General features: G+C 44.3%; 2 protein-coding genes across 2 annotated transcripts; both read left to right on the forward strand.

Moving 5' to 3' along the window:
* The first annotated feature begins 4,729 nt into the window (after positions 1 to 4,729).
* LOC115048135 (nuclear factor interleukin-3-regulated protein-like) lies at positions 4,730 to 7,303 on the forward strand. The gene is made up of 2 exons (XM_029509445.1): positions 4,730 to 4,860; positions 5,531 to 7,303. The coding sequence occupies exon 2, from the start codon at positions 5,618 to 5,620 to the stop codon at positions 6,875 to 6,877; it is 1,260 nt and encodes a 419-aa protein (XP_029365305.1). The 5' UTR covers positions 4,730 to 4,860; positions 5,531 to 5,617; the 3' UTR covers positions 6,878 to 7,303.
* Positions 7,304 to 10,546: 3,243 nt separating this feature from the next.
* LOC115047367 (putative uncharacterized protein DDB_G0277255) lies at positions 10,547 to 20,329 on the forward strand. The gene is made up of 2 exons (XM_029508248.1): positions 10,547 to 10,896; positions 16,396 to 20,329. The coding sequence occupies exon 2, from the start codon at positions 16,935 to 16,937 to the stop codon at positions 18,837 to 18,839; it is 1,905 nt and encodes a 634-aa protein (XP_029364108.1). The 5' UTR covers positions 10,547 to 10,896; positions 16,396 to 16,934; the 3' UTR covers positions 18,840 to 20,329.
* The last annotated feature ends 1,898 nt before the right edge of the window (positions 20,330 to 22,227 follow it).

A 22,227-nucleotide genomic window follows, 5' to 3' on the forward strand; every position in this document is an offset into this window, starting at 1 on the left:
AATAATTCATGTGGTCAAATATGACTTTGGATGAAGGCACATTGCTCACACATTTAAGCGAACAATCAGCTATTCTAATTAAAAATGTTGGATCAGTGCACTTTGAATAAGCCATGATTTGGCCCATTAAATCTGTCCTGTAACTTCACTGAAGTCTGCACCACTTCAGCTGTAGTGCCCTTTTAAGAAGTTCTGATAGGTCTTCCAGAAATAGATTTGATATAGTTGGTTTGGTTGGTTTAATGTTGAATCATCTTTGGCTTATTCTTACTCAGCCCAAGTTGACTTGTTGCTCCTTGAGTTTATTTTAGCGCCACGTTGAAGGGGATTCTGGGATTTACAGATGACACGAGGACAGCGGCAGAGCTATGTATGACCTGCTGTGCTCCGAAAAGAACAAACAATCGCTGTCAAACAAATCCCGTCCTTCCACTTTGCAGTTCCTCCTTGTTTACATCATATCATATATTGCCACCGTGGCCGAGGTGTTAACAGCAGCACAAACACTGCAGCCCGAACACAACATGGGATGAAATACAAGACAAAATTGTGTGGTTTGACCAGAGAGGAAATGCTGCTTAAAATTGTATTTTATTAATGATTGTGAACAGGCCAAGGTTTAAAATCAATAATATAAACTCCAATATTGCAATGTTTCTTCATGCAGTTTTAATCTTTACTTTTTAGAGATCCCCATGCCAAAATTAGCCCAAAAAAAGAAAAAGAAAAAAGAAGAAAATTTATGGCCTTAATTAGAATTTTCTGGGAAGGACAAATGTATCATTAAATAACCTCTCCCTGTTTTATTTTCTTCTGTGGTGAGAGGCAAATTATTTCATCTCTCCATGGTGGGGAAATTGGATTTCCCCATTCCTGAATGGGCAAAGTCAAGGGAAAGTTTACTCAGATGGGAGAGTAAAATGAAATGACAAATGAAATCCACCTATGTAAAGAATTTTTGATTTCACAAAGGTTGTACAGAAGTGGAAGTGTCCAATACTGATGCTGTGTTTTAGGCTTAATTTCCTCGTTCACTATTTGCTTACTGCGCGTTTACTTGTTTAGTTCCCCTAAATCCTGAGTAATCTAAAAAAAAAAAAAAACCAAAGAAGTGTTAAGTGTTAAGAAGAACATAATTGACAACGTACTTGTATGCCATATAAAATGTGTTACATTTAAACAACTACAACAACTAAATAATTTATTTTAAAGTAGCACATCTCCAGCTTAACCATTATAATTAACTCTGTGCCAAAAGTTTAACTTTACCCCAAATTTGCATTGTGTTTTGGTCCTCTAGGCAAGGAAGCACCATACTGTCCTGTGAAAGGCCTTAAAGTGTGACCTCAGTCATCAAAAAGAAGCAGGAACATGCTTTATGCAGAAGAAGCAGCTCAGTTCACCAGACAGACTTCTGCACACACACACTGAGATGTCCATCTGTGCACAGAATATTGTGCCTTTAATATTTCAGGGGCTCTGGCTCTCCAGTGAGCATCTTTAAATGGAGTTTCATTCATTCATCTTCTATCTATTTTATCTATTTCTGGGTTGCGGGGGTGTTGGAGCCAATCTCAGCTCACACTGGGCGAGGGTGGCGTCACCCTGGACAGGTCAGCAGTCCATCACAGGGCCAACACACAGGGACAGGCAAAGACCCACAACTACTCACACTCACACTCAGACCTACCGACACATTAGAGTCGCCAGTTAACCCAAACAAGATGTCTTTGGACGGTGGGAGGAAAACGGAGTGCCCGGAGAGAACCCACGCATGCAAAATGCAAACTAACTCTAACCACTATGCCGCCATGCTGCACTGTCAATGCATTATTGAAGCCTGCTCTTCAGGACAATACTGATACTACCTCTTCAGATGAGATATCTGTTTACATTTGAATTTTGTTGGGGTTACACATTCATGGGCAGAGCCAAACTGGCTGCCCTCCATTTGGAGATAAGGATTTCTAAATGCAGATAAACCTGTCCAGTGCAGCATAATCTCTGTAATGGCTTTGACTGATTCAATGCATGTAAAGTTACGCGGGTAGAATCCCTGACTGAACTGTATGTTTGTGGTTACATAACCTCACACAATGGGAATCTTGGCCTGACATCAAAACACAGGATGAGGTTTAGTGAGTGGTGAAAGCGGCTGCCGCACTGAGACTGTGGAGAGGGTTCGTGAGGCCAAGTGGATCCAGGGATGTGTAAAGGAGGGGGGATGGGGGTGAGAGCGAATTGGTTCACTTGAGAGTACACACACAGAGTCAAACAAGGCCACTGTCCTTTCTGTGCTCCGCCAGTCAATCACTTTCTGCCTTTGTTGCTCCAGGCTGTAATGATACATACACGAGTGCACCTGCACACAAGACCTTCGCCGCTGACCAAACGCATGCGCATCTTTAACCTGAAATGGGCATTCAGGGCCATTTAGTATTTGTTCTTGGTGATTATGAAGATGGTTTAAAATGTTGCTTTCCAGAGCCACTGCGGCAGATCACCTTTCACATGTTTGATTTGGCTTAAGTATTAAGCCGTGGACTGAACTGCAAACTCAGGGATCTGTTTCAAGTAAGAATGATCCAAATCAAAGCTTTGAAATATTTTAATCAGGCATAACCCAATTTACATGACGGCACTGAAAATCTGATCTCAAACCAAATCTCACATCATTTCCTCTCAAAACTAGTCCTCATAAAGACAGAACACACACACACACACACAGCCTTGTGCTCTCCACAGATTACCAGGGCCGAGGTTCAAAACCCAGAGCCTTCTTGCTGAAGGCAATTCGTGTTCACCATCGTTCCAACGGGCCATCCCACACTGGCTTGGATCATGTCAGCACTTTGACCAAATACCTTGAAAGACACTCCCAACAGCCTGAACTGTTACAGTTTACATGCTAAAAAGTGAGTATGTTGCTCTGACTGTACTTGCTAAAGATCAGAAAGACCCCAACAGAGCTGCTGTCTTGGCTGAAAACTACTGATTTCTGCTACACCGTCAGATCATGTGTCACTCCAACAGTTAACAGTTCAAGGTGATTTGTTCTGGAAACAGATCAACCATTAGATCTTCTTTAACTACAGCACAGGCCAAAAGTTTGGACACACTTTCATATTCATTTGAATGAGAAGGTGTGTCCAAACTTTTGGCCTGTACTGTAGATCAGGATGGGCTACATTTGATGAGGCAAGACAGGAAGAGAGGAATTAACAAATATCAAGATTACATAATGACAACTCAATCATCTGTACACTCTCCTTGAGTCAGAATTTCCCCATAATGTCCTCTGAGTGCCTGCACACCATTTCATGCCGCCACCTCGGATGTTCAAACTGATTTGTCAGGGTCATGGTAGCACGTCAGCAGTGCCACTGCTGTTCTAAATGCTGCAGAGAGGACGTACTTTGCAATATGTATATGCAAGATTGAGAAGTTAACTGTTGCCTTGTTTTGAGGAAACTGAGATTGACGAGGAAACAGAGAGATCTAGTGTGTGTGTTTCCATGTTCAGGGAGGAAGTATCACTCTCCAGCACATCGCTCGTGGAACAATGTTCCTTTTTTTCTGATCAAGCTCACCCCAGCTGAACTTCCAGTACCACGTAGGCCTCTCATACTCGCTCTCTGTATTACATAACGGCTTGCTTTTCCATTTTTACTATCAGGCGATAAGGTGACACATTATCTGAGTTTACGGCTGCCACTATGTTATTCATTGACTAAATATGCTTATACAGAGTAATTAGATTATATAGTATACTATATATATATTATATAGATTAATTCACAGAGCCTGTGACATACTGATGCATGCCTTTCGCTCTCACACAATGAGGCCAACAGTCTCTGAAAGTACAGATAATACACCTGACTGCAGAAACTAGTGTGTTTAATAATCAAATTTCATAAAGATAAAAAAAACAACAAAAACCATTTTCCATGTAACTGTGTTACCTTGAACTGCTTATTATGGGCACACACCTGCCAAGAGCAAATGAGTACAAATCAAGGACACGGCATCTTTGCACACAAGCTTTTGTAAACCAGATGACCTAATCTGAGCTGGGGAGGGGAAAGAAAAATTAGGAAGCGCTTCAAACTGAAGGTGTGACGCGGCTTAACAATAATCTTCTGTTTAATTGAATAGCAACAACATTTTGGCGGTTGAAACGCCAACCTTCGATGAGTCATGAACAAATCAAACCTGATAAAACTGTTGAAAGTGTTGTGTAATTTACTGAGATCCCTTTGAGGTTTGTATGACAGGTAGAGACTAAAAATGCAATGAGAGTTGACAAACGTCCTCTTTGGTGTCCTGCTGGTCAAGAAGAAAGTTTAACTCTTTTTTTTTTAACTCATTTTTGGGCGTTGTCAGCCTGTCTTTGGTTCAGCATTTAGGTCCATACTTAGATATTTGGAGCAGTTTGAATTTTTGTACAGGTGTTCATGGTCCCCTGAAAATGACCCTTACTGACTCAGCTGACTTTCATCAGGCTACATTTCATTTGTATTTCTAACAGCCTTATTAAAAAAAAAAAAAAAAAGAAAAAGAAAAGTCCAAACACAAATATTTGTGGACTTATTAGCAATATAAAATGTTTTCGACAGAGAGACCAAAACTTCTGCCACATGTATTGAATAATGTGAGAGACTTTGTGTCGTTGCTGCTTTGATCCAGCTGGTTTCCAGCAGGGTGGGGGGGGGGGGGGGTCAGCCGGGGTGAGGAGCCGACCCCGGCTGAACCGATGAGCGGGGAAAGGAGAGACAGAGATGCGATTCACGTTCCAGGAACAGAAACATCCATGTTTCCTCTGTCCGCCTGAGGAGCGTCTCAGCTGCTGCTCTCCCGGTGAGTCAAAGCTGCTCTCACCGATTTCACCGACTGTTTGTGTTTTTGTGTAGTTTTTGTTGTTGTTGTTTGTTTGTTTGTTATTATCATGCGAGTAAATCTAGTCAAATATCTTAAGATTAGAATAGATTAAGGTTTACTAGTAATGTTCACAGCAATTATCTCATGTCGGATAAAATGTGGAAGTTGTTCCTTTTTCCTTTTTGTCTCAGAGTTGGTTATAATTAAGACATCTTGGTGTAACTGCTGAAAACTGCTTGTGCCCAGTTATGTTCTGGTTGGATTGCAAATCAAATGCTCAGCATTAAATGTAAAGAAATAGTCAGTCATAGAAGCAAACACTTCTAAATCATCCATGCATTGTTTTTAAATTAAAGCGACTTAGTTTCCACAATGTGATCAATGAAAATCTAACAGCTGAATTAGATGAAATCATAGTTTCTGTAATTAGATCACTGTTACGGATCTTTGTTAATGAAGATTTAATTATTGTAATTATCACTTTAATCTTACTCATTATTGTTTATTATACATATTATTATGATTATTAATGAATTCCCCTGCAGGTAATGTATAATTACTGAAGTGGCAGCTGTCTTTCAGATTGGACGTTTTGTAACCGAAACCAATCGTGAGCTCACAGTATGTGTTTATGTGTGTTCACCACTAGGTGGTGCCAATACAGCAGGCTTCACCTTCGACCTCCAACCATCAGTGAGTTCCCATCAGACCCTGCAGCTTCCTGAGGCGAGTGAACATGACAGGTCACGCTGTGGGAGCCATCATCCAGGACGTGTCGGTGGCCTCCCTGCAGGGAGTGGAGGGACGGGAGTCCAGGTCTCTGCTTGGATCCACATCCTTCGCTGATGAGGCAGATTCCATCCTGACCTCCACAAGCCAACTGGCCCGCACCCTCCTGGGTCGCACCTTTGGCCTTAAGCGCAGAGAGAGCCTGGCTAATGCTGAATCTAGGGCTGGAAGTAGCTGTGATGAAGACAGTACTGCGCGCCGCAAACGGGAGTTCATCCCCAATGACAAGAAAGATGAAGGCTACTGGGATAAGAGGAAAAAAAACAACGAGGCAGCCAAGCGGTCCAGAGAGAAACGGCGGGCCAATGACATGGTGCTGGAGAAACGTGTCCTGGGGCTGCTGGAGGAAAATGCTCGCCTGCGGGCGGAGCTGTTGGCCCTCAAGTTTCGCTTCGGTCTGGTCAAGGACCCATCTGATGTGAACATCCTGCCGCTCTCCACATCGCTTAGTGCTCATCAACCCTCCAGTACAATGCAGTACTACCAGCCTCACACTGACAGACCTTCCTACCCCAACACACAGCAACGTGCCAGCAGCCACTACATCCACCCTCACCCTCTGCAGCAGGCTGCCATCTATGGGCCCAAGGCAGCCGGGCCCCTGTCAAGCCATAGTGTATTGGAGGAGTCTGTGCTTTCCGCCTCGTATAAGTCCAATATGGACGGCCCTATGTTTTTCGATGACACGCTGAGCGAATGTAGCGGACCTTCTCCGAGGGAGCTGGGGGAAGAGCAGCAGGGCTACGACTCCCACAACTGCTCCCTGGAGGTCAGTGTGGGTCGGTATGCGAACAAGCAAGACTCAACTGAGGGTTTGAGGAGCCTCCCACACAAGCTTCGATTCAAAGGCCCCGGTGGCAGCAGTGACGAGGGGGAGCTGTCTCCTCTCTCTGATAACAGACCCGGTGGACCACCTGTAGCTGCAGTGGGGCCAAACATCCAGGCGAGGAGCCACCAACAGGCAGGGTGGGACAGTCGGGCCGAGAGACAGGCTGCTTGGACCACGGAGGAAGCCAGTGTTGGGCTTGGGCACCAGTATCAGAGTCTGTCATCTGGATATTATAACTTGTCCTCTGTGCGGGCCTCAAGGGACACCGCCTGTAGCTCAGAGGACGTCAGCTTGAGGTCACAGATTACCTGTTTGTCTAAAGAAGTGGCCCAGCTCAAAAGGCTTTTCTCTCAACAGCTGCTCTCCAAGATTGCTTAAAACATGAATAGACAAAGATCAAATCCAGTCTAAAGCTCACAGACCAATTTCACCTCACATCTCCTCAGGAAAATCAATGTCACATCCTGTTTATCTCCCCGGCACAGCATGGCGTTGATGTAAACAGCCTATTGTCACTGTTTGTTTCACCGGAAAGGCGTCGTTTGGCCATTTCTTTGCCCGGTGGTGCTCAGAGGACCACTCGCAGAGAAGACATTGCCAACCCTTTTAAAACAATGTTCCACAAAGGTGATTCCTGTAAAGTGGGTGCCTTCTGTGGATCATTTGAAAATCCACATTTCCCTACACGTTGACTGAACAGATCAGTCACAGTCACTGGAGGAGCATGTTGGATACCAACCATGCATACAGCTATAATTTATAAGACTTGGGCCTCACCGTGTTCAACACCAATATCATACACCCTCCCTGATACATCATACATTACTTTAACCTTTCAGCACATGACATGTTGTGGATGACATTAATAAATGAGTATGGCTGTTTGGACTGTACTGTGGTTTTTTTTCTTCCTGGTTTTATCTGTTTCTGGCTTTTGGTATCAGAACATATTACATCTAAGTGACCATCATCATCACTATTCAGAACTGTAACTGAGTTGAACTGTAATTTAAAATACATTTATAATTTATCCAACAGGCTGGTGATTCTGGTGAACGTCAAATTGAGATATTAAATTACAGAGGCCACGTATAATTAAAACCATTGATGTATAATATGCGAGACAGTTGAAAGAGCTTTTGAATTGCACTTTATTTTGAATCACAGACAGTGCGGCTGGGCAGAGAGAGCTACTTTAGGTGTGGTGCTGGAGTGAGGCATCGCATTCCACTAACACATCACAATATCACATCAATTGGTTTTTATTCATATGCTTCCTTTCCTTTATAAATTCTTTTAACGCTGCATTGGTGTCTCGTGCTGAACTAAGGTTACTAGATCGAGGAAGTGGGGGGCATTGAGGAATTGGACGGTGCCAGGGGTGGATGCAGGGACAGTAACACGACTCTGAATGAGTCATCTATCACGTCAACAGTGGAAGCTATTTTTAGGATTTAGGCAGTTGTGGTGGACACTGATTGGCTCATTTGGAAAGGATGGATACAGGTTCAGAATTAAGGAACACCTGGAAATAAAACAAAACTTTAGGTGAAATATATACTGAGAGCAGTGGGGAGCCAAAAAACTAAAGTAAGCCTAAATATATTGAATTTTAAATCATGGTTTTAAAAAATGATAAATTTGACTGAATATTAGAAGACATCCTTGGATAATTCCATCCTCAATGTTCAGTCTTTCCTTTTTATCAAAACCAGATGGCGCCAAGTATCCTCATAAGCGTAGATCATCAACTCATTTGTTCATTCATTCACAGCAGTGTTACTACAGAGGTCACCTCTTTCATTGTGCTTCCTGTAGTCCCACAGGCTGCACATACAAAACAAGCAACATTGCCATTTTGTGTCGGACTCATCCCTGCAAATGACGTGTGCATTTTCAAGGCACACGCTTTGTTGGAACGAGGAGTAACAGACAACTACCGCCCCGTTATCTATGCCTCGGCCCTTTTTCTTTCCCTCCCCAACAACAGCAAGATGTTCACAAGCTCTTTTGTCTGTGATCAATCTTCATCCAGCCCAGTCTGCAACCCCCCATGTCATGAGCCACATACAAGGGAGTGAGAGCCTTTTGGTTGCTAGGCAGGCACCACCACACCACCACAGTTGCCAAGGGAATGCCTGCATGCAGAGGCAGCTGAGAAAGATGGAGCAGAGAGTTGGGGGTCGGTGGTGCTAAAAGAGGACTGGTGGGGGGAGGAGCTAGACAAGTTCAAGGCTGCCGTTTCCCCAAACATGGTCTAATGGTGGTGATAACAGTGTGTACCTGCATGTGTGCATATATGCATGTATGTTCTGGTGTGTGCGTTTAGTGAATGAGTACATGTGTGTGTAGAGACAAAGCAGGGGGAAGGGACGTGAGTGAGAAAGTGGGTTGGAGGTAGATGTGTGTCTGATACAAAACAGGGCTGACGTAACTGCAGATGAAATATGGTGGTGAGGACAGCAGGCTTTGTGGGATAAAAGAAAAGCTCCTAAGCAGATAATACACTTCCTTTTTTATACAGATAAACAAATCATGTTGAAGATGAAATAGTAAGAAAAAAAAAAAGATTCAATAATAATATTATTTACAGAAAAGAAAATACATTTTGTCTTGTTTTATTTCATCTTGTCAATTGTGGTCAGAGATGCAGATTTAATTGATTTAGCAGAAATTATGTGTTTATTTTTCCTTTCTAAAACAACTTGGCGAGCAGGACGGGTAATTGAATGAGTATATATTATTTCTATCATTGATTTAGCAAACATCTTCCTACATGCATGCCAAAATTTGCATTTTAATGAATGACCTCTCTATATTAAAGACTCGCAGTGAATGTTTTTACTATAATAACGCGATAAAGAGCTGAATGTACAGACAAAGGACTTGATGTTGCACGGTCTTTGTTATATGAGACATGTGAAGATTCTTATATATTTGTAGGCAGCATAACCAGAATAAACTAAACAAAAGTGATGGTGACGGTCAAAAGGAAAAAGATTCCCCTCAACATACAAGTGTAATCAAGGGGCTTTACGTTGTATACAACAGTGTTGATGACTTCAGCTATTCTCCTTAGATATAAACCTTCCACGGACTATGAAGTCAGTGGGTTTCTCCCAAAATAATGTTGATATTGACATTTTCACAGCTTAAATTTGAACAAGGAACGGGAGTGGATGGGCTCTTTCTTAATTCTTTATGAAGATATTTTTCATAACGGTGTAGTATTAAATGACTGCCAGTACAAGTAAGCCTTTCATTAACCTTCCTCCTGAAGTTAAACTACATCACTATTATCATCACATTGCAGTTGAAGCATGAAAAATTGAAGTGCTTAGTGTTGGATCAGCCTACATTGTTGTGCTGTTATATCTTCTGTATAGTTACTGTCTGACAGCAACCGTTTTGGAGCAGCGGTAAAGGTGGCTAAGTTAAGGTGAGCTGTTTTAATGAACTGCTTTGTTTGCAACTGTACAATATTTTATATTTAATTTCAGATGACCCTGTAATTAATCACGATACAATTTGCCAAATGAATGCAGACGTGTAAAAAAGTAGCTGACCTTGACCTCTAGTATCTATCGAAACAGAGAGAATTAGAAATAGCACCAGAAGAAGAAGAGAAGAAACAAACAGTTAAATCACTATCAACTGTAATTGTGTATTTGGGTTGAACAGTTGAATGTTACAAATGCCTTAAACGATGATTTAAATATCCACGGACGTTTCACACACACTGAGGGGTGTCTGGCCATGAAGTTCCCAGACTGTGACCCTGGATCTTTATTGGAGTTAACTTCATCCCCGGGAGTAAATCTGCAACACCGACTCGGAGCTAACGCGGCTCAAGGACGCGCTGTTTCGTGCTATTATTGGATGGCGACGGTGCAACACCGCTCTAAACTTGCCATAAGAGAGTTGGCATAACAACCCGGAGGAAAGATGGAGCAGGAGCGGAGGAGGGGGAGAGCAGAGGGGGGAGAGAGAGCCTGAACCGCGGGCGGAGGGAGGGAGAGTCTCGCGCGGAGAGACAGAGGACAAAAACGTGACTAGGCAGCCGAAGAGCTGTTATGCAACCGCTGACCTACTAACACATATTTCTAGAAAGGAGAGCCGGAGAAACTGGAGCAGTGTCCGGCCGCACACAACACACAGGCAACCCGAGCCAAGGCACCGAAACAGCATCCAGCCGAGCCGCAGACAGGCAGACACGACTGACCGGAGCAACCGACACGGCGACACACCGGGAGGGGGGACAGAAAGTTTCTCTTTTCTCTCAGCCGGAGGGAGCTTTCTTCTGAAGGCTCCGGGGGAAAAAGGAGGAAACGGGAGCGACAAGCGCTTTTGTGTCGGGGAAGTCTGACTCTGTTTTCCCTCCTCCGGGACACGGAAAGGTACGTTGGACCGAGCTCAGTCCGCCCTTTTGTCTTTGTCTGCCCGTAGTCTCCGCGCTGCTCCTGCTCCGGGGGCTCCGGTCTCCGGTGTGTCCCGGTGCGGGGACGGGAGGACGTGATGCTCGTGGCCGGTTATTGTTCACATGGCGACTCGCGGTCCACCGGCGGACTCGCGCGTGCGTCCGTGACTTTGAGCCGCTGGCTGCCGGTGTTGTCTCGGTGAAATGCGGTTCGCACACACACACATATATATTTTATATAAATATATATATATATATATATATATATATATATAAAGAAAGAAACGGAAAGAAAGAGAAAGCCACTACTTTTGTTGCCGTTTTTTTTTTTCTCCTTGCATTGTTATTGACACGAACCGTGTAGGAACACTGCGGAGGCAGAGCGGAGCTGGACCTGCTCCACATTATGTGCTCAATGTCAAGGCGAGCTAATTTCCCCTCATGGTGGTGTTTTCCAGGGGCCGGGGGGCCCGGGGGGCCCGGGGGCCGTGTCCCGGGCTCGGGCTGTGTTGTCTGGGCAGTGCGGACACACATTGTGCTCCGCGAGCTCCTGCACGTGGCGTGATGCTGTTTCTCTGTGCAGGTCGAGTCTCCATGTTTTTTTTTTGTTTTTTTTCCCCACCGGGAGACTTTTATTTGCTGAGATATTCATGGATTTCTTTAACCGTCCACCTGATGCAGCCATCAGAGTGATTTCAAGCACGGCTTCTTCTTTTATTGTGGGGGAGAGTGTTGGCTAATGTAGTAAATATTTTATGAAAAAACAAGATCATCATCTTAAATATATAAGCAGACACCCTGTGTAACAGGGGTGCTACAAGAATAATGACGATGATGATGATAATAATGACCAACAACCAAATAATGGTAATTGTTGCCACTAAATCTACTTTTCTCCAGACATGAAGAACATTTCCCACTACTTTGATCCTAAATCGCCCTCACAGGATAAATGCTTAAGTTCAAAGGAGAAAACAAGCTTGAAATGTCTGATTTCTACCCAGAGTGAGTGAGTCATTGGGTGATTATTTTTTTTACTCTTGAGGTGTGTTAAGTAAAGCACAAAGCTCTGCTTTGAGGGAGTTGGAGGGTATGACATAACCAGCGCACAGCAGGGAGAAGCCATAAACAACAGCTCTCCCCCGGGACTGAGAGGTCTGTAATTGATTCCCGTTCACACCCTGTGCTTTCTTCTCATCTTCCATGCCCATATTAAAATTGTATCATTATCTCTAAAAGACATTGATATTTTACAAGTTTGCACAGGGGAAGTTGTATTTTAGAAATGCTTTCATCAGTGATGTAATACAGCTGCCCAAGGTCTGTGGGCTATTTTTAACTTCCGAAGTCTTTCTCCTCCAAGAGAAAACATGGGAAACAAGGCTGCACCAGATGTAACTGTAATCTGTTGGGTACAAAACCTGTCTGCCATGATCAGGAGAAAGTTTTTTTTTTTTTTTTTTTTTTTTTTTTTTTGGTATGACTTTGTTGTGAGAGAAAAATTACAAGTGAACATCCAGGATGTGATGCAATGCATGGAAACCCCTGTCTGGTGAAAGCATTCTGGTGAGCCTGTGCCCGCCTGCTGCCAGCTGGTCTGTTTTCAGAGCCGTCTGCATTGCTCTGTCCCAGCCAGCGCTCCGAATATAGGTCAAACTTGTAACTGGGTGAAGAGGTGCATGAGGAATATGGGGCAAGTCGTGGACTACTTTAACCACTTTGTGTGTTGCTCTGTAGAATACAAGCCTTCAGATTTTTTGTATACTTTATTAGGTTAAGCTTTTAGCCCCAGTTTTCTTACTTTAGTGCGTTTCCTTTTTTTCCCCTTGGAGACTTGACGTGCATGTAAGTAGCTAAAACTTTGACTTTATATCACGTGTTCCAGGAAATTAGGGTTTACTGTTTGAAAAGTAAGGTCACATGTTACCAATCGACCAAGAAAGATTCAAATCGCTTACCAGAAAATGTAACTATTATTTATTAGAGCCAACTCTAATGGAATTTCTAACCTTCTTTGATAAAGGAACTTTTACCTGTCACTTGTGAAAATGTTTAGGGCCACATCTTCCTCTGAGGAAAAGTGGCCCTCTGTCATGGGGGTCTAACTCACTAACTGACCTGGAATGTCTGGATTCCTGTCTCCTAGTTTTTGTTTCTTGACACAAAACCACGGGCCAAGATTGAGGCTGCTAGCAGGGGCCCCTCCACGTGTGTGGTGTTGGATCACTCAGTGGATGGAGGAGGGGAGGAGGATGCCATGTGTTTTACTCACACTTGCCTCAGAGGAGGTCAGAGGTGAAGCATTCCTTCCTAAGCAGCAAGTGCCTGGGAACTACTTCTTAGCTGAGTTTTCCTCTGCCATAAATACACCGAAACACACATCGTACAGTACCTTCAGAAATCTGCTCTCTTTTGTTAATTTGTTACTTTCAACCCCTCTCTTTTGGAAAATGACCTCTGCACAGAGAGCCAATTACACAAGGTGCCTATTTCTTCTCTGACTGCAGTGGTTTCTTTTATTTGGGGAACAACATGCACGGAGATCGTGAAAAAGGGGAGATTTCATGCTTTCGTAGCCACCTGTAACCTGTGGCTTCTGCTGCTTTGTAATATGCATGTGTTACACAAGCTTTGCTCTGCAACAAGCGAAATTCAGAGCACGTAGGTTACGAGCACCAACAGCAGCCCCTCCCCATGCAGTCCTGAGAGAGCCAGCCTGTTATGTGTGAATTTGGCTGCAGAGATGGGTGTGTGCTCTGACGTCAATCCCATCTCCCTATCTCTCCCTATCTTTCTCCCTCTGCCACTGATGCACACTGTGCTTGCATAAAGCGTCGCAGGGTTTCTGGAGCGAACAGGAATTAATGCTCTCCGATAATCCGATTTTTGGGCCGCATGGCTTACGTGCGGGTCTGTCTCTTTTATTCGTCCTGCTGCAGTTTCTGTAAAATTCCTCTCATTTCCACCAACTGGATCCCTCCCGTCAGCCCATCACTCCGGCCTCCTCCCTCCCTCCCTCACCTCTTTCTGTCGCTCTATTTTTAGAGTGCACTCTAATACTCTCCTTCCCTCTCCAGCCCTCCCTCCCATGCAGTCCCACTGACCTATTTTATGGCGCACCGTCAAAGATAGGAGGAGTGTTTACTGCTTAGTGTCGTTTCTAGGTCAGTGGGACAAAGCAGACGTATGCCTGCTTCCTTCCCTGTCCGCCTTTGTTTCGCGACCCCCCCCCCCCCTTCCCAAAAAAAAAAAAAAAAAAAAAAATCCCTCTCCCTGCAAGTCTCTATGAAAATCATTCACATCCACATCTGTTGGTGGTTGTGTGCAAATCCCGCTCTGCTGCGTCTCTCCCAGCACAGGAGGCAAACAAAAGACTCACACGGAAAATCCACCGCTGCCTAGCTAGACTTAGTCCCCGAGTTACAGCATCACAGGCATGGGTAAATAAAGAGTTAATTATTCCGAGCTGCTGCCAAGTTGTCTCAAGGTCACAATGTGTGTGTGTGTTTTATGTGAGATTATGCAACAGAGTCACTGACTCTGGGCGGAAGCAGGGAAATGCTGTAACCAGTCAGGAGAAGATGTTCACGAGATTAGATATGCGGCTCTGGTTTGTAATATGGGAACAATTCAGTACAGTTCAGCCCAAGAGACTCTGTTTTCATCCAGCATAGCACCTCAGTTCTCATCTGTATGGGTTTTTTTGTTATGTTATTGTTATTTTGCCTCCTTGACATCATTGTGGTTTAAATAGCCTGAAAAGTCAGTAGACATTCTTTGTTGAGATCATGTCTCGTCCTAGTTTACAGGCCTCACTCTAAAAGGTAACACGAAACAGTAGTATGAATCATTGTCAGGAGAAGCTTTTTTTCCTCCTCTCTCTCTCTTTTCACGTGCCTGATTTTAACATATGCAATTTAAAGAAAAATAATGTCGAGCTTTAATAATTAAATTGTTTTCAGATGGTCTTAATGATTTTCAAGACGCATTTCTTGTCCTTCATGACACCAGATTATCAAATGTATCCTAATCTGTCACTTATATTGATGCACAGGTCACAGTATCATTGCCAACGTGCAGTTTTTTGTGCTGCTGGAGATATACTCAGGGTTCAAGTCATTGCCGCATCAATAGTATTGACTGATAATAGCAAGTAAGAAAGATGTGAAAGTCAGGACAATAGTTACTTGATTTCTGAAACTTGACATAAGTGAGATTATGATTCCGTGGCCATGAAATCTTAGTATGCTTCACAAATTAAAATTACCAGTAGTTTTACATAGTTTTACATAAATAAACAAAATGCAAAAAAAAAAAAAAAAAAAAAAAAAAAAAGGGGGGGGGGGGGGGGGGGGTAGGCGAGCATTCCTGTAGATAAAAGTTCATTATTTTCTGTGTAATCCCAGCAATCAGAATGGAAAGCGACACCAGAGGAGACACTGTTACCCACAGACACAGTGATCTAGATTATTTAATTCCCTGTGTGAGTGTAAGGAAAAGATGTTTTCATGTTTGTAATGGACTCTGGGGCTTAGTGTAATGATGTATTATTAATTACTGCATATCAACTGTGTAATGCCGTGCAGTGAGAGAACTAGAGGACTCGGGCTTAAAACAAGAACAGATCTAGTTATTACATAACGTTGGACCATCATCAACATCCACCCTGCACCGCATCAAGCATTGTTGTTGACTTTATGGCACAAGACATCCAAAGCTTCCTGCAGAGCTACGATGTTGACACAACACAAGGAAGTTCAGCAGCTTGTGGCATTGTAAAATTTCAGACAGTCTGACAGCTACCAGAGAAACTGAAACATTACAGCGCTGATGGATATCACCTCCTCCCCAACAGAGACACACACACACGGTCGAGCAGAGATGTGTGTCCACATCTGCCTAACTGCGATGGCTCCAATAAGCCCCTTTCAGTATTCCTGACTATAATTTCTGTATCCTGCGATGCATTCCACAAAATAAATTTAAAATCAGAGGTTGTAATTTCATATTATTTGTTTCATCACAAACAATATCATAGCTGCAGTAATATGTCATAGGGGACCAGATGTATCCTCGTCTACTCCTTCCCTCAGCCCTTGATCAGTCTGTCTGCAGAGCTGGCACCAGGTCAGCCCGCCTCAGTTCTCGTTATGTGACTGTGCCAGTGCCTCTGTCTTACACAAGAGTTCTGCAGCAGCACTGTGTACTCGCTTGTGCTACTTCTCAGGCCCTGTGTCTACCCACATTAACTCTGTGGATTCAGGGAAACACAGACACGGCAGACAGACCTCGTGCTAATTTCAGGGTTGCACAATAGATTTTCAGGACAGGTTGAATTGTGATAGACAGACATCGATCTCACGCTTACAGGCTAGACTAAAAGAAAATATTTCTACCATAATGAACATTAGCGGTTTTACAGCCAATCTAACGCTCTGCTTCTCCTCCCCTATTTTCTCTCCCTCTCTCCATAAACCAGGTAGCGGTCAGCAAACAGCAGCACTGACCTTGATCCTCAGGGAGCCCCACAGTAGTTGGACCGACCTACATCCTGCGTAAGACACTGAGGGAAGCAGAGCAGCTCCTGACCGGAATCACAGCCCTGCTGAAGATTGAGGAAGACACTGATAAACTCCAAATCACCTCCAGCAACACTCCAGATACTGCTTTGAACAACTGACTGGAAGACTCTTTGCGCTAAAACAAAATAGTTTCTTTTTTTAGGCTCCTTGTTCACAACACTAGTTCAATGTCTGAGATTTTTGTGGAGTTCCACCTCTTTTTAATCTTCCTGGCTAATTTGGACACTTGAACATTTTAGTCTTGGATAAAACATAACATAAATCAATGAGGCTGTCCCCTCAAGGAGCACAAATACCTCATCCAAAAGTTTTTGCAGATCCTGTGACATAGGTCACACTCCTTAGTAACAAAGCAGAAGGCTGTATAGTTTTACATTGTTTCCCTTCCCCCCTTTGCCCTTTGCTAGAGTCACACTCTAGCCCTCAGCCGGGAAAAATGGAAAGTCTCAGTCTACACTTCCCATCCACCAGCAACAAGAATAACATGGAGGCAGAAAGTTTTTCTTCCTACAGCGGAGGCCTCCCATCCCCTGTTCCCGAAGGTGGTGCGCGGATCAGCCGCCAGCCGAAAGGTAGTAGCAAACCTACTGTGACTTCCCGTCGCAAGCGAGAGTTCATTTCTGATGAGAAGAAAGATGCCTCCTATTGGGAGAAGCGGAGGAAGAACAATGAAGCAGCCAAGCGCTCAAGGGAAAAGCGCCGCCTCAATGACATGGTGCTAGAGAACCGGGTCATGGCGCTGAACGAGGAGAACGTTCGTCTGAAGACAGAACTCCTTCAGCTCAAACTTCGCTTTGGGCTCATTAGCACAGCCTCCTACATGGAGAAAAGTCAGCAGATCTCCAACAGTGCTGCAGGCAGCAACACTGGTAGCAATGGGAGCAGCACCAATGGCACCCCAAACAGTAACGCCTACCTCTCAAGCAGCGGTTACTCAAGTGCGTCCCAGGTGATGCTGAATTCAGACTCATCTGAAACTGAACAGTCGAGCCGTGGCGAATGCCACACCGCGCTCCACAAGTACTCTCCCCGGGGCTCCGTCTCTGACATGTCTGATGGCTCCTCCAGAGACAGCCCAGAACCCATGGGCTACAACATAAAGAAGGAGCCCTCAAATATGGAGATGGCCAGGCTGGAAAGCAGTGGGATTCCTGATGGGATTCCTGACGGGATCACCAACGGGATACCAAATGGAGTGCCAGCCGGGGCTTACCATGGCAGCCACACTGCTCTGGTTTCTCCTCACCAGCAGAGCCCCCAATTGGCTGAAAGTGCCATGGACTACCAGCACCACCAACAGCAGCAGCAGCAGCAGCAGCAGCAGTGCCTCATGGAGGCCTCCAGCCCCACTCCTCAGGCCACATCTGCACAGAGAAGTGTCATCTTGTACCGATCCAGCAGCGGTTGCTACCCCGTGGAGAGCCAGAGGTCTGAGGACCAACAGTCTCAGCAGACGAGACCGCTGCAGCATGGCCAGCACAGCTTGACCTCCAAGTTCTCTGACTGCTCGGTGACCATCAGAGAGGTTGCGGAGAAACTAGAGAGGACAAAGACTTTGGACTCACCTCAGTATGAATACACCAATGACCACGAGTCATCAGAGGAGCTGCAGCAAAAGTACAATCTCAACGGCCAGCAGCAGCATGACAACCATCATCATTACAGCTACCAGGGTCAGGGGAACAGCTTTCAGCATGCGGATGGCCACCAGAACCCCTTTGCCCCTGATCTGATCCATAACACTGAGGAGGGCAAGTCGTCCTTTACACAGCACAATGGCTACCTCAACACACTGGACGAAGAGCCCCCAGTTCTCACTTACGAGGGAGGGCCTCAAGGGGATGGTTTCTACCAGGAAAACTCCTCGGTTAAAGACACTTCCTCCAGTGATGGTGACCCTCGAAGCTCTGATAAGGAGGGATCCACAGATGACGAGTCCCCCTCCTCGTCTTCCTCAGACATCAGCAGTTACCACCAGAAGGCGGCGGGAACTGCCGGTTCACATGGAGAGTGCCAAGCCGAGGTCAAAGCCACTGCTCTGCCTCACAAGCTCCGCCTCAAATACAGAGCATTATCCAATGGGGGAGCAGGAACCCAGGCAGAGGGTCCTGTCACCACCTGCATGTCCCCCTCTCCAACCTTGCCGCAGCACCCTTACTTAGCTCTGCCCAGCAACCCTCAAAGCAGCCAGGCCAATGGGGAGAACAAGGAGGCGGACACTGAGACTGAGTATGCAGAGGAGGTGAAGCCTCAGGTAAATGAGAGGGTGGAGTCTAAGAAGGAAGGAGGGAAAAAGGGATCTGGCAGCGGCAGGGGTGGGCGTAATAAGAGGCGAGATTAAGGACGAGTAGAAGCAGCTTGAGCATTTTCCTATCACCTCTTTGCTGTCTAGCAGACAGACAGCTACAACTATGACTCACATCGCCACCTTACAAAACAGAGAAGAAATCAGTGTGAGGTGTGCTTAGGATGTGATTTCACCATCAAGTTTCACTGTGTCACCTGTTCCCCTTCCCCTGACTCTCTCCTACCTCCCAACTCTCCCAATTAAAACAATAGCTCATTCAAAGAGGGAGGGGACAGAATGAAACTCTCCAGAGCTGGGGACTGGGATATTTCCCTTGTGGAAAAGCCAAAACACATTCAATTATTCATTATTGTAAACTGCCTTGGTGGCTGGCCAGCATTTATTGTGGCATTATGGGAACATTCCTTTAACCAAAGATACACATCCTTCCTTTAGCATCTCCCTTTTTTGGCAAAGAGTTACATTCGTCCTCTCTCTGAACACAACTGTATCATTTGATCCTCTCATCATCTGCACACAAGTCCTCTTCACTTCTGAAGCACTTAGATTGTATATTACTGTGACATATAAATTTGCATATATGGAATATATATTTTAAGAAGAAAAATGTGGCAAAAACAACAAAAAACAAAACAGTGGGATGGAAGCTGTAGACTTAAAAGTGATCAGTTTGTTCTTGTTGCGACACCTTGTACAGTCCCTCTTTGTCTAGAAAATGCCTCAAAGATTTCTTTAATTCAAAGTTTGAGCCACAACTTGTAAAAAAAAAAAAAAAAAAGAAAAAAAAAAAAGAAAAGTAAGAAAGGTACAGAATTTTTCAGCCTGGGATCCTTATTCTGGTGATTCAAGGTTTTTGACACTTTAAGCTGTCAAAAAAAAAAAAAAGTCAAGGCCAGTTATTTTCATATCACTCAAGGCTGCACAGTCACACAGTGCTGTTGGCAAAACCTGACAAGCACAAGACGAGCCTTGTTTGCCAACTGTTCAACGAAAAATCAATACATCTTCATTTTCCAGACAAAAGTTGTCTAATAAATGAAATGGCTCTCCTGTTGCAACCAGCAAAGCTGCTCTCTCTTCATAAGGTGCCTCTTTATTGTGTTGTCCCTTGTCCCCACATTGGCCGATGTCTTAAGGATCCCACTCACCTCTGCACTGAGTTGTTTCAGCTACATAGCTGCAGTAGATCATACAGTCTTTAAAAGTTTAACTGTTTCACTTCCTGGTGCCTCTGGTCACTATGTATAAATGTAAAGTTGTCTCTCTTATCTCTTGTATACTGCTGTCATTATTTTATTATATTTTATTAATATTGTTATTTTCTATTATATTCTGTTATTATTTTTGGCTATTATTATGTGTATTTTTCTGTCATCTTGTTGTGTCATTTTACTCTATGCTCTTCCTGGTCGTGCTGTGTATTTACCCCTGCTGCCCTTTGCCCAAGTTACCATTTGTACTACATGTTACTGTATAACCTTTGTTGTTTGCCGAAAGGCTTTCCGAAATGGAAAAAAAAAAAAGATGAATAAGGCTTGTCCAGGAGTGATTATGTATTGCTATACTTCACGTGGATATGCAAAATGGTTACAAGAAAAAAAAAAACACTCAATTTTGATTGTGAAAGATTCAAAATGGGCAAAAAAATAAAAGGTTGTTGAATCTATGGTTGTCTTTTTGCATGACTCATGCGAAATGGTGTCAGAAGTGAGACAAACGCTCACAGATCAGCCTTTTTCAAGCAGAAGACAGACTAACTGATTCACAGGCTGTAGCATCCCAGTCTGCTGGTGCAGCTCAGTGCGAGCAGACGCAGAAAGGCTCCGCCGGTTCACCACGTCATACCCACAGGCAGAAATCCTCTGATATGAACACGTCACAACAATACACAGACTTTGTGGTGCCGCAGAGCAGAAGGGAATCTGTTGTCAGACTGAATGTTCACTTCATATATTTAACAGTCACAAAATACACCCCACTCCAGTAAATACAGCAAAGAACAGCACACATTTTACAAAAACGGGTTTCCCTCCACTCACCACAGTCTATTCAGGGGATGAGAAACCTTTTGAAAACATTGAAGGTCGAGCGGTTAACTCGCACTGAAAGGGATTAATTTATGAATATAGCTAATATAGTCATAACATGCTTTGACTTCAATGGCGCAGTGAACACAATACGGTTTTTAATATAGATCAGACAGTGACTCTGGCTACCGTTACTGCCTTATAACCAACAAGCAAAAAAGTAGTTGCACAAATTTTGCTGTCTGTCTCTGGTGTAGTCCAGTATTGCTCAACATTATGACCCAATGTTTTTAAATGGAGAAATGGGCAGGGAAAAAAATCATGGTACAAGTACAACAAACAAAAACAAGTTACACAACTGTCTTGAGAGAAACACTGCATCAGACTGCAAAGTGTGGCAGCCTCCATCTGACCCTGTGTTCATGGAACAATGGCTGACGGGAACAGAAAGTTGGCGTTGGTAGTGTGTGCTACTGATTGTTATATAAGAAGCAAAGCGAGCAGCATAAAGAGGTGTCGCAATTCCAGGGAAACACCAGAGTTTCTGGTTAAGCTCAGGAACAGAAGCTCTTCACCGAAAATGCCACGCAATCAAACTGCTGACATGGTTTCATCGTCAGGGCTGATAAGCAGAGTGAGTCATATGCAATTTTTCTGACGCAAATTAAATGCTTCCACAGCACTTTTGGCACAAAGGGGTTTCTTTATGCACCTCCTGCTGCTGATAGAGGAAGGATGTAAGTGTGAGCAAGCAGCTGACCACACAGAGGCCTGCCGCGCTTTGGCTGTAAAGTTTTCACTTCTGCACTCGGTGCCACCCACCAGCCAGCTATAGCAAGGTGACATTCCTGAGAAAACCGCAGTGCTTTGTAATACACTGTCCCTTCCTCATTTTCTCTGCCATACCTATACCATGCCCTGCCCTCCCTGCCTCCTCTCGGTGTCACTTGTTTTCTCTCTTACTCCTTCTGTTTTTTCCCCTCACGATCCATGTTTGAGCAGTAAAAGCTGCTTTGTATTGTGCAGAGGCTTGTGAAAACAGGCCAGGAGAGTAAAAGTAGGTCAGTCAGGAGGGATAGGAGAGGAACGAGAAGAGAGAGGGAGGGGAAAGGGGTGAGGAGGAGAGGAGGGGGTTACACAGAGTGAAAGGGGGAGAGAAAGAGAGAGGAGAAAGCAGAGGAGGGAGGGAGGGTTTCGTCACATGCCTCTACAGTTTAAACTTGAGCAAACTACTCTGAAAAAAGCTCTCTCTTGTTGCTGCATGAGGGAGCAGGTCAGTAACACACAAACTTGTGTTGTCGTTCTTACAATTCCTCTAACTAATTGGATCATGTGATGGAAAGCTCCATGACAGTGAATTTTGTACATCATAATGAACCTTTTCTGCTGAGGCT

This window comes from Echeneis naucrates, chromosome 1 (assembly GCF_900963305.1).
Source record: "Echeneis naucrates chromosome 1, fEcheNa1.1, whole genome shotgun sequence".
Classification (NCBI taxonomy): domain Eukaryota; kingdom Metazoa; phylum Chordata; class Actinopteri; order Carangiformes; family Echeneidae; genus Echeneis; species Echeneis naucrates.

What these genes read in the sequence shown, in the direction of transcription:
- LOC115048135 (XM_029509445.1), top strand. Translation starts at nt 5,618, where the DNA reads ATGACAGGTCACGCTGTGGGAGCCATCATCCAGGACGTGTCGGTGGCC.
- LOC115047367 (XM_029508248.1), top strand. Translation starts at nt 16,935, where the DNA reads ATGGAAAGTCTCAGTCTACACTTCCCATCCACCAGCAACAAGAATAAC.